The sequence below is a fragment of the Moschus berezovskii genome, chromosome 14, assembly GCF_049115385.1.
Source record: "Moschus berezovskii isolate FMDL1 chromosome 14, NW_MosBer_1.0, whole genome shotgun sequence".
Taxonomy (NCBI): Eukaryota; Metazoa; Chordata; class Mammalia; order Artiodactyla; family Moschidae; genus Moschus; species Moschus berezovskii.
The window spans coordinates 39398660-39409694 of NC_142473.1; the positions used below are offsets into that span (position 1 = coordinate 39398660).

The 11035-nt window shown below is 56.3% G+C and overlaps 1 protein-coding gene across 2 annotated transcripts in view; it reads left to right on the top strand.

The window, feature by feature from the left end:
- The window catches only part of ABCC8 (ATP binding cassette subfamily C member 8), an 80484-nt gene extending 71798 nt beyond the window's left edge, over positions 1-8686 (top strand). For both annotated transcript variants that reach the window (XM_088843049.1, XM_055423274.2), the window contains exons 30-39: positions 3374-3476; positions 4043-4156; positions 4512-4632; positions 4763-4893; positions 5690-5768; positions 5965-6073; positions 6442-6545; positions 7270-7403; positions 7880-7942; positions 8462-8686. In XM_088843049.1, the coding sequence (XP_088699175.1) occupies positions 3374-3476; positions 4043-4156; positions 4512-4632; positions 4763-4893; positions 5690-5768; positions 5965-6073; positions 6442-6545; positions 7270-7403; positions 7880-7942; positions 8462-8599 (1096 nt within the window). In that variant the 3' untranslated portion in view covers positions 8600-8686. The remainder of the gene's footprint in view (positions 1-3373; positions 3477-4042; positions 4157-4511; positions 4633-4762; positions 4894-5689; positions 5769-5964; positions 6074-6441; positions 6546-7269; positions 7404-7879; positions 7943-8461) is intronic.
- The last annotated feature ends 2349 nt before the right edge of the window (positions 8687-11035 follow it).

Here is an 11035-nt window from a genome sequence, read left to right on the forward strand (position 1 = left end):
ACGTCTGACCCAGATTCTGGGGCCCTTGTCTCTAAGCCTTGGAGAGTAACTCTAGGTTATTTTTAGGATGACACAGCTGCACGGGGCATGACAATAAACATGCGACACTGGCCTTGTGTCCAGGAACCCTAGGGCTCAAGGAGAGGGTCTGAGCAGGCTTGTACCTCCTCCCTCCAGCCCCCAAAGTCCGGCTGACCAGACTCCTGGAGCCACACCACAGTCCCAATTCACTCCTCGGGGATCTGGGGCCAATGGGAAGTCCTCTTTGGGGTCTCACCTGAGTAAAGCAAAGCTGAACTCTGCCCTGGCCTTGGCCCTGCTCCCTGAACCTCCCCTGCCACTGTGTGAGCCTGTGCTGTCTTCCCCATGGAAACTCCCTGGAGCCTGGCCTGACTCCAGGGTTTCCTCCCAGCTTTTTCCTCTTCTCCAGTCTGAACTCCCCAGTTCTTCCACCCTTTGGATCCCTCAGCACTCCCAGGCCAACCTCTACTCTAACTTTTGGTGATGCTCCTCTTAGCATTGGTATCCTGGAGGCCTTCAGGCTCGGCCTGGGGCAGAGAGATTATGACTTTCCTCAAGTGGGCCAGACCCCTTCGACAGGATCTGCGTGGGTGCCAGCATCCTGCAACTCTCCTCAACCAAGCCTATCTTTGGCTAGAGAAACTGCTCCCCGGGAGGCCTACTTCACCTTGCACCGACACAGGGGATGATTTTTAAATTTGAAAGAAGGACTTTTTAAAATCATCCCTGAAGGTGTTGAATTCATTGGCTTTTGCCCAGCAGCCTGCCCTGCCAAGAGCAAACTAGTGTTTATTTATTGGTTGTACACTTCCTGTGTGCCAGGCATGTGTATGGATTATAACATTTAATCCTCACAAGAGCCTCGTGACATAGGTAGGAGAAGCCCCATTCTACAGATGAGGCTGAGCAACCAGCCTGAGGTCACACAGACAGTGAGGGCTGGTTCTGGGCTTGGGACCCCGGTCTGGCTGACCCTCTGGTTTTCCTGGAAGCCCTACTTTTTCTCCCCAAAACGTTTCAAGGATGCCCAGCACTGAGTGATTGTAGGTCACTCAGTTAACAGTTCATGTAGGAACTATTACTAGCCCCATGAAAAACTTAGCTTCAGTCCTGAAACATAGCCAGTGATAGTAAGACTCTGGCCTGGTTCTGCGTGACCCTGTCTGGGGCTCTTTGCACAGTCCTTACCTCAGCACACGCCTACACAGAAGCCCCATCTCACATGCACCTTCATGCACACCCACCCCTCAGGCCAGGCACACATGCCTCAGGCTCTCCAGGTACACGAGCACTCACACATACACATCTTCAACACGCACTTACTCCCTCAAGCCCTCTGACATATGGTTTCACACTCCCGTAGGACACATCACCCCGCCACACACACATCTACCCTGTGGTTGGGCAATCACACCCTCTCACACCCCAGAGATTCACTTTGCTCTCCTCAGACACGTGATTCAGACTCAGACCCTTCACCCAGAAATAATCAAAGCAGGACAAACACCTTCTGGGAGTGAAAAGCAAACGCCCAACAAGATCCATCTGGAGTCCCTCTGAGTCCCCTCGGTGGTTTCCCTGAGGCCATGTTGGGATGGTTTTCCTTTATTTGCCATCAAAGAAGCACAGCTGCCCCCTCCTGTAGGCCTGGCCCAAGGCCTGAAGAGGTGGCCAAGGAGAGTGGCACCAGGAGCCCAGGCTGGTCAGAGAGAAGAGGCAGATCCATACAGAGTAACACGAGGGAGAATATGATGAGGGCACGAGAACAGGGACGAAGCCTCCAGAGCTCCTTGCACAGAAAGATCCATCTATCTTAGAGGGATAGGAGAAGGTTCGTTCACTCAACAGATATTTATTGACAGTGCCAGGTGCTGGGGATAGGGTTTCCCAGGTGGCGCTTGTGGTAAAGGACCTACCTGCCAATGCAGGAGACATAAGAGACATGGGTTTGATCCCTGAGTTGGGAAGATCCCCTGGAGGAGGAAATGGCAACCCACTCCAGTATCTTTGCCTGGAGAATCCCACGGACAGAGGAGCCTTGCGGGCTACAGTTCATAGGGTCACAAAGAATTAGACACGACTCAGTCACTGAGCCAGAGAAGGCAATGGCAACCCCACTCCAGTTCTCTCGCCTGGAAAATCCCATGGACTGCGGAGCCTGGTAGGCTGCAGTCCATGGAGTTGCTAAGAGTTGGACACGACTGAGCGACTTCACTTTCACTTTTCACTTTCATGCATTGGAGAAGGAAATGGCAACCCACTCCAGTGTTCTTGCCTGGAGAATCCCAGGGACGGCGCAGCCTAGTGGGCTGCTGTCTATGGGGTCACACAGAGTAGGACACCACTGAAGCGACTTAGAAGCAGCAGCAGCAGCAGTCACTGAGAACACACAAGTGCTGGGGATACATTAGTGACTGAAACAGACAAGGTCTCCATCCTCATGGAGTTTACAGTCTAGTGACAGAGATCGATGATAAACAGAGAAATTAATATATGAGCAGAGATTATGAAACAAACAGGCTGCAGAGATGGAGAACAATAGGCCAGGAAAGGCCACTCTGAAAAAATGTCATTTAAGGTAAAGCCTGAAGGTTGAGAGGAATCAGCCTTGGGTAGAGCAGAGGAGCTAGCATTCCAGGCAAAGGAAACAGTGATAAAAGGCCTTGGGTGGGGAGGAACTTGGCATTGTCACAAAACTGAAAAAAGGCAAGCAATGTAATAAATTACTTTGCTGTTATTTCTGTGGCTGCAACGCAGTGAGCAAGGGGATTTGTGGCATGGAAGGAGGCTGGTGAGGTTGGCAGGGGCTGGCTCCCACAGGCAAGGAGGTTGTTCTTTATCCTAAAAAGTCTTTCATATTCTTAGCGTCAGAGAGATAGGATGCAGTTCATGATTTGGGAAGCTTATGCTGGCTGCTGTGTGGAGAGTGGACTGTAGAGAGATGGCAGGTAGACCTGTTAGGAAGCTGATGCTATAGTCCAGGTGAGTTTGTGGTGGGCAGGAAGCAGGCGAGAGGCAGGCAGAGAGGCAAGGGTGGTACTGGAGGTAGACAGGACTGAGGGATTGGATGTGAATCAGGTTTCTGGCCTGAGCAACGGGGTGGGTGGAGGAGCCCTTTAGTGTAAGAGGGAAGCCCTACAGAGGAGAACTGGTCTTGGAGTGAAAACAAGAGTCTGAAGGAGGTGGCGCTCCTGACAGGTGTGAATAACAAGGGAGCTGGGAAGGCATTCCAGAGAGGAGTGGCGTACATCAGGTGGCAGAGGTGGCATGTTTCAGGGCTGCAGGGGAGGAGGGTCCCAGGGGCTGCGTGGACCAAAATGATTCCCCCTCACCTTCCTCACCCTCCCTCCAGGTACGAGGCCCGGTTCCAGCAGAAGCTCCTTGAATACACAGACTCCAACAACATCGCCTCCCTCTTCCTCACGGCCGCCAACAGGTGGCTGGAAGTCCGCATGGCAAGTGCCTCCCCCCACCCCCCAGCCCCAGGACAGGGAGCACTGATAGCGCTGTGCTGCCAGAGCAAGGGCCAAACAGGGGCCGGAGGGCGGGAAGGAAGGATGGATGCTGACTCAGGTGTGCACACGGGGGTTGGTGCCGAGCCCTCCTGCTTCTCCCAACCCTGGGGGTCCTCCCTGTGTCTGCCCTTAGCCTCCTCTTCCCTCTCTCACCGCCTGGAGGCTTGTGTGTCTGAGGTGCAGGCCAAGAGGGAGAAGAGTTGCGCGCTGGGCTGTGACAAGTGTGTGTGTGTGAAGTGGGTCATGTGGCACGTGGGGCCAGCTGGTGAGGCATGCGTGTTGGGCATGGGGGTGGGGGGAGCACTGCTGTGTGCACACGGTGTCTCCCAGGGCTCCAGCCTTCACGCCCTCCTGTGTGTCTGATGATATGTATGTGCAGTGCGGGGCTGCGGTTGAGTCTCAGCTGAGCTGCTCTCTGTCCTAAGGGAGTGAGTGTGGCTTGGGTTGGGGCGTGCTGTGGCTAAAGCGCCCACCGAGGGCCCAGGCCAGCCCCGCTCCCTCCGCAGGAGTACATTGGTGCATGTGTGGTCCTCATCGCGGCCGTGACCTCCATCTCCAACTCCCTGCACAAGGAGCTCTCTGCCGGCCTCGTGGGCCTGGGCCTCACCTACGCCCTAATGGTGAGTGGTGACAGGCAGGGCAGGAGAAGGGGTAGACACCAGCAGACAACAGGGTACCCCTCTCCCCCAACTGAGATGCTCCTGGGCCTTCCCCCAGGCTACACCGAGTCTGATACCAGAGGGACCATGTGGGCAGGAGGGCTCCCTGCAGGTCCCCACCCCTTTACCCAGGCCTGGGCCCCAGATGGGTGCTGGGTGAGGATCCACATTCACTGTAACCCCCAGGGAGGGCCCCCTGCACTGCCAGTGGTGGGCAGTCGAAGGCACCCTGGGCTGTAAGAAGAGCCATCCCAGGGCCCCGGGACAGGATCAGGGGATCACCAATGGGACCAGGTGACCGGCTCACTCCCGGCAGGTGTCCAACTACCTCAACTGGATGGTGAGGAACCTGGCGGACATGGAGCTCCAGCTGGGGGCCGTGAAACGCATCCACGGGCTGCTGAAGACCGAAGCGGAGCGCTACGAGGGGCTGCTGGGTGAGGGGCGCGGGAGGGCTCCCGAGGAAACGGCCCAGCGTGGATGTGTGTTTGGGTTGAGGAGCCTGGGGACCTGGGGGTGCGGGGGCACTCCTGGATACCAGCTGTGGCCCCCCACACCGGTCCCCAGCACCATCGCTGATCCCCAAGAACTGGCCGGACCAAGGCAAGATCCAGATCCAGAACCTGAGTGTGCGCTATGACAGCTCCCTGAAGCCGGTGCTGAAGCACGTCAACGCCCTCATCTCCCCCGGACAGAAGGTGGGGCGGGGAGAGCTGGACAGCACCCCCGGGGTCACCTTCTGACCCTCAGGGCCCTCCAGACCTCACACCCACTCCAACCCCCAGTCTCCCAGCCCTGGGCCTCTCCTCTTCTCCTCCTGCTGCCCCCACTCACCCACCACGGAGACGGACACCACAGACTCCACGGGCTCAGAGGCGCTTTGTCGGGGGCTCTCCCAGGACACTGGTCCCCGAACTTCAGAGCAGAGTCCTGGGGCAGAGAGCGAGGGCCTGTCCTGGGGAGGGAACCCCCATCTGGCACTCTGATCTGACTTTGACTGACCCCCTCCGCCCCTCCTCCTGTCTCTCCCACTTCATCATTGTGGCTGCCCATCTTACTCTCCCTGACCTTTCGATATACTTCTGTCCCTGCCTCTCCAGTCCTTCTGTATCGCCATCTCTGTCTCTGGGTTGGTCCCTGATGGTCATTTCTGTAGGGATCCATGGGCAGGAAGCTATGGGGTAAGGGATGGCTCCAGTTTAAGGGGGGGCACACCTTGCACACCACACTCGGCCACCCCTGTGCCCTCCTGCCACACCGCACTGAGAGTGCCCCCAGTGCCCCCAGCTCCCCTGAGGCCCTGTACCCAACACAGCCACGCCCACACGCAGCCAGGCAAGCCGGAGCCCCCTCTGGAGCCACTGCAGGAAACAAGCCCGAACCTGGGACCAGCCCTGGCTGAAGAGACACTCCCACGCCCACACAGCCCAGAGCCAGCCCTCACGGCTCCCAGCCACCCCGGTGCCCACAGCGGGGCTGCTCCTCTCCTTCCAGATTGGCATCTGCGGCCGCACAGGCAGTGGGAAGTCCTCCTTCTCTCTCGCCTTCTTCCGCATGGTGGACATGTTCGAAGGTGAGCCGTGTGACAGGCATCCCACAGCCACCAGACGGGATCTCGGTCCTGGGTTTGCTCAGAAGTCGCAGGAGGCCCAGCCATCGCTGCCTTCCCCTGCGTCCTCATTGGGACCCATGTCCCAGGCGGACCCTGTCCCCAGCGCCGTCATCTCCCCGCTCCCTGGTGCCCCGCCTGTGACACTGTCTGCACACAGGCCGAATCATCATTGACGGCATCGACATCGCCAAACTGCCGCTGCACACCCTGCGCTCGCGCCTCTCCATCATCCTGCAGGACCCCGTCCTCTTTAGCGGCACCATCCGGTGAGCCCCCTGCCCCACTGCCAGGCCCACCCCAGCCCCAGATCTGGGCAGAGAGAGGAGAGAATGGCAAGGCCAGGGGCAGCCCTGCTCTAGCTCTGGCATGAAGGGTTGGCGCTGGTTCTTTAGAGCTGCACCCTCATGCCTTTCTCTTTCCTGCTGAGCCCAGGTAGGGGTCTCCCACTCCTCAGGCCTGGGATGCTTTCCTCCCCCCTCCCACAGCCAGCAGCTTGCTGCCCCCTCCCAGCCAAGCCCCCAAGTCAATCAGGTCCCTCACTGCTCCCTTTTCCAGCCTTGCCCACTGCACATACCCTGGGAATGGAGCCAGGACCCTGCTCCCTTCCTGAAGGGATTTGTGTGTCACCCTCCAGATTTAACCTGGACCCAGAGCGGAAGTGCTCTGACAACACACTGTGGGAGGCCCTGGAGATAGCCCAGCTGAAGCTGGTGGTGAAGGCGCTACCGGGAGGCCTTGGTAACTACTCCTGGCTGAGAACTGGCCGGGCACTGAGGGATACCTGTAAGGGCTAGGGATGGACGACTCACACCCACATCTTAACTTCACCCAGAGTTTAGAGATTAGGGTCTGGCAGAAACCCAGAAACCATTGAGTTAGTCATGTGACTTGTCCCAGGTCACACAACTGGTCAGTTCAGGATCTGGCCCCTCCTGCAGGGCACAGGGGGGACAGTAAGGGTCACTGTGACACAGAGCTTGCAAGTCCCTGATACCATGCCCCACCCTCCCCATCCACTTTCTTGTCCTGTTCCACCCTGAGGAAGGAGAGACCAACTCAGGGATCGCAGGCACAGCTTAGTCATCAACACTACTGAGAAGAGTCTGTCCCCAGTCCGGGGGCTGGAGGGGGTCAGCAGAGCCTTGGTGTACCTGCTGCAACCCCTGGGGCCAAGCCTTGGCTTCAGAAAATTACCCCACCATGGCCCACACATATGCCTGACGTATACACTCTGTGCTCACACCGCTGCCCAGGGCCACAGCCGCGCATAACTCCAGGGGACACTCTTCGCTTTGTAACTCCTGTAATTGCTGTGCTGTGTAAGGCGCAGCCACCCTGCACACACCTCTACCCATGACACACACTTACATGTTAGCCCTGTACACACATTCCCACACAAGCCACTCCATCCACTCAACTCACAACGCGGGGTTAACTCAGCCCTCCCCGGCACTGTTTTCAGATGCCATCATCACGGAAGGCGGGGAGAACTTCAGCCAGGGCCAGAGGCAGCTGTTCTGCTTGGCCCGGGCCTTCGTGAGGAAGACCAGTATTTTCATCATGGACGAAGCCACGGCTTCCATCGACATGGCCACGGTCGGTGCTGGGCACACCCATGGGGCAGGGGTCTTGGACAGGGTTTTCAGGGGGTGTTAGGGAGAAGTTCAGAAAGTAGTTCTGAAGTTCAGGTTGCCTTTAACATCAAGGGTCATTTGGGGCAGAAAAGGCAAAGACTGAGGGACCCTGATTTCAGCTAGTCTGAGAGGATGCTTATAACACGCATATACACAAGCTGCACAGGGACCCACAGATTTCACACCCATCCCCCACCAGACAGCACACCCAGACACACTCACAGCCTGCATGTACGCACACATGCCCACACACAGCTGAACTCCCAACAGGCAGAGCCCAGCCCCTGAATGCTGGGAAGTGGGTTGGTCCTGTGGGGACTAGAGCCCCAGGGAGGGGGCAGGGCTGGGTTTGGGGGTCACATGGGAACTGGGCCAGTAGCCAGGCCAAACCCCACCCCCTGGGCAGGTGAGCCAACAGCTGCTGCTCCCACCTGGCAGGAAAACATCCTCCAGAAAGTGGTGATGACGGCTTTCGCAGACCGCACCGTGGTCACCATCGCGGTAAGGGGCCCACTGATGGGGTGCAGGGGGGACACGCAGAGAGAGGGCTGGCCTCATGAGGCTATCATCAGTGGGCAGCCTCTGGGCTCACCTGCACCTGGAAATCAAGAGAGAGCCCTGGGCAGTGCAGGGCAAGCAGTCTGGCAGGCTTGCAAGGAGTCTGGATTGCAGGATTTGGAGTGTAGGAGGGTTTGCACCCACACTTCCCTTAGACCTGCCCTCTTTATCCAGGTTCCAGGGTCCACTCCTGTCCCAAGGCCCTGTGAGCTAGGCTAGGGTTACTTCTCCAGAGCAAATGGGAGATGCAGGTGTTGGGGATCTCTGAGCAGATCTGAGACCTGGTGAGGGAGAAGGTGGCATTAGTGGATGGAGGGTTTGGAGTCTCACCCCGGGAAAGGGCAGTCACCATGGAGACAGGACATTCTGGCCACTTGGTTCCTCCTCCAAGATGCAGGAGGGATGCCTCAGTGGCCCCAGCCCTGCCCATACCACGCTGACAGCCCTTCCTGCCTCACCCAGCACCGCGTGCACACCATCCTGAGCGCAGACCTGGTGATTGTCCTGAAGCGCGGTGCCATCCTTGAGTTCGACAAGCCAGAGAAGCTGCTCAGCCGGAAGGACAGTGTCTTTGCCTCTTTTGTCCGTGCTGACAAGTGACCTACCACAGCCCAAGTGCCATCCCTGCCCCACCCTCCTGCCTGGGTTTTCTAACTGTAAATCACTTGTAAATAAAGAGATTGGTTATTTCCTACTGAAGGCCAGAGGTCGTGGGTCTGGTCGGCAGGGACTGGGGTGGGCCGTGGGTCCCATGGATCCAATCTGACTTTAGCATCAAGTAGACCAGAGGAAGCTGTGTGAGTGTGGCCGAAAGCACTTTTCCTCATCTGTGAAATGAGGGCTGTCTTCATCTGCTAGGTTGTGTTCTGCCATAGCAAAACACCATAGCCTGGGTGACTTAAACAGCAGAAATTTACTTCTGACAGTGATGGAGAGTGTAAGTCCAAGTGTCACGGCTTCATTTCTCCTGAGGCCTCTCTCCTTCCAGCTGCATCTTCACATGGCCTTTCCTCTCTGTGCACACCCCTGGTCTCGCTCTCCTTACTAGGATACTAGACATAATGGATGAGGCTGTACTCCTGTGACCTCATTTAACCTAATTACCTCTTCACTGGCCCTATCACATTGGAGGCTCCAACATACAAATTTTGGGGGGGATGTCATTCAGTCCATAACAAGGTTATAGTATTTTTGTGATTATATCATCAGATAAGGTGGCAGATTCCCATACAGTCTGGTCCCTTGTCCTTCTTACTTTAATTCTTGGGTTAAAATTGTGGGTCCCCAGGTACTCTGGATCAGTGCATTTCGATTACAAATGACAAGAACCCAACTCAGAGTGGCTTTAAAAAAAACTGGAATTTCTTACCCTATGTGACTGAGAAGGTGTCAGGAGGTGTACTACTTCAAGCATAGCTGGGTCCAGGTGTTTGCCATCAGGGCTGATGGAGTCTTCCTGTCTCTCGCCCATGACGGATGGCTACTGGCCCCTGCAGCGTACCCCCTCTGAAAAGGAGAGGGGCCTGAATCACATGTCCCCAACTCCATCCCACACATAGGGACATTCAGAAGTTGAGGAAGGGTGGCCCGTCAGAGGGAAAGCACAGTACCTATACCACAAGTCAGCCAGGTAGTGATTGGGAGATGCTGGGCCCGGACACTGGGGGGACTACGACAGTTGTCCTCAGACTCCACAGGCATCATGAGACAAGAGTGCACACCTGTCCCAGCAAGAAAGGAAGGTGCTCATTTCCATATTGCTTTATGATCATTTATATGTTTCCTTTAGTAGTAGCTGTACTGAGTCCCGGGGTGCAGACACAGGTGTCTTGGACCTGCAGCCTTGTCATTTGCAAGGGGGTCAGAGTCAGACAGTGTAAGGGAAACCCACCAGTCATTGGAGAGGGGCCCAGCATAGACCCTTCTGGCTGTTCTAGGAGCCAGAGGAGCTCAGAAGGAAGAGCTCTGTGAGACCTGGCAGGGTGCCTGGGAGAGGCAGGGTTGAAGTTGATCATGGGAAGGGTAGGAATTTTATCTAAGCAGAGAGTTAATGAAAAAGGCCCAAGAAGGGGAGGGAGAACAAGATCAGAGGGCCTTGAATGCCAGGGCCAACCAAAGGTCTGGGACAAGCCTGTGCACAACAGGAAAGTGAAGAAGGTTTCTGAGTGAGAAAGAGACCTGACAAACTCAGTGTTGGGGGGAGATAAGTATGAGGAGGTGAAGGATGGAGCACAGCAGGAGGCTGAGCCCTTTGGGTGGGGAGCAAGCCTTCCTGCAAAAGGAAGAGCAAGGAATAGCTGAGGCCTTGGGGCCACCCTGTGAGGCAAGTCCTAGCCTTTCTAGCTCTGAGATGCCTCAGAGATGCCTCTGGGGGCCCAGCAACTCCCTCCGCTGGGAAGGAGCAGAGCCTGAGCCTGAGGAGGGGAAAAATGATTCCCAATCCTCATGTCTGTGACCCCCCTCCCCCACCGAGGAATTAAAGGAAAGTAGCATAGGCACCAGAGAAGGCAATGGCAACCCACTCCAGTACTCTTGCCTGGAAAATCCCATGGATGGAGGAGCCTGGTGGGCTGCAGTCCGTGGGGTCGCTAAGGGTCGGACACGACTGAGCGACTTCACTTTCAATTTTCACTTTCACACTTTGGAGAAGGAAATGGCAACCCACTCCAGTGTTCTTGCCTGGAGAATCCCAGGGACGGGGAAGCCTGGTGGGCTTCCGTCTATGGGGTCACACAGAGTCGGACACGACTGAAGTGACTTAGCAGCAGCAGCATAGGCACAGGGGCACATCACAGCTCACACTGAAGTCTTGCAGAGATGCCCAAGGTCATCTCAACCTAAATCTCTCTATAGCACCCCTGATGGTCCACCAACCATGATACGGACACCCCACAGATGAGGGTCATCTCTGGTTATTAGAACTAACTTTTCCATACATGCATGATGATTCCCTGGTGGCTCAGACAGTAAAGAACTCGCCTGCAATGGGTCTGGAAGATGCCCTAGAGAAGGGAATGGCAACCCACTCCAGTATTC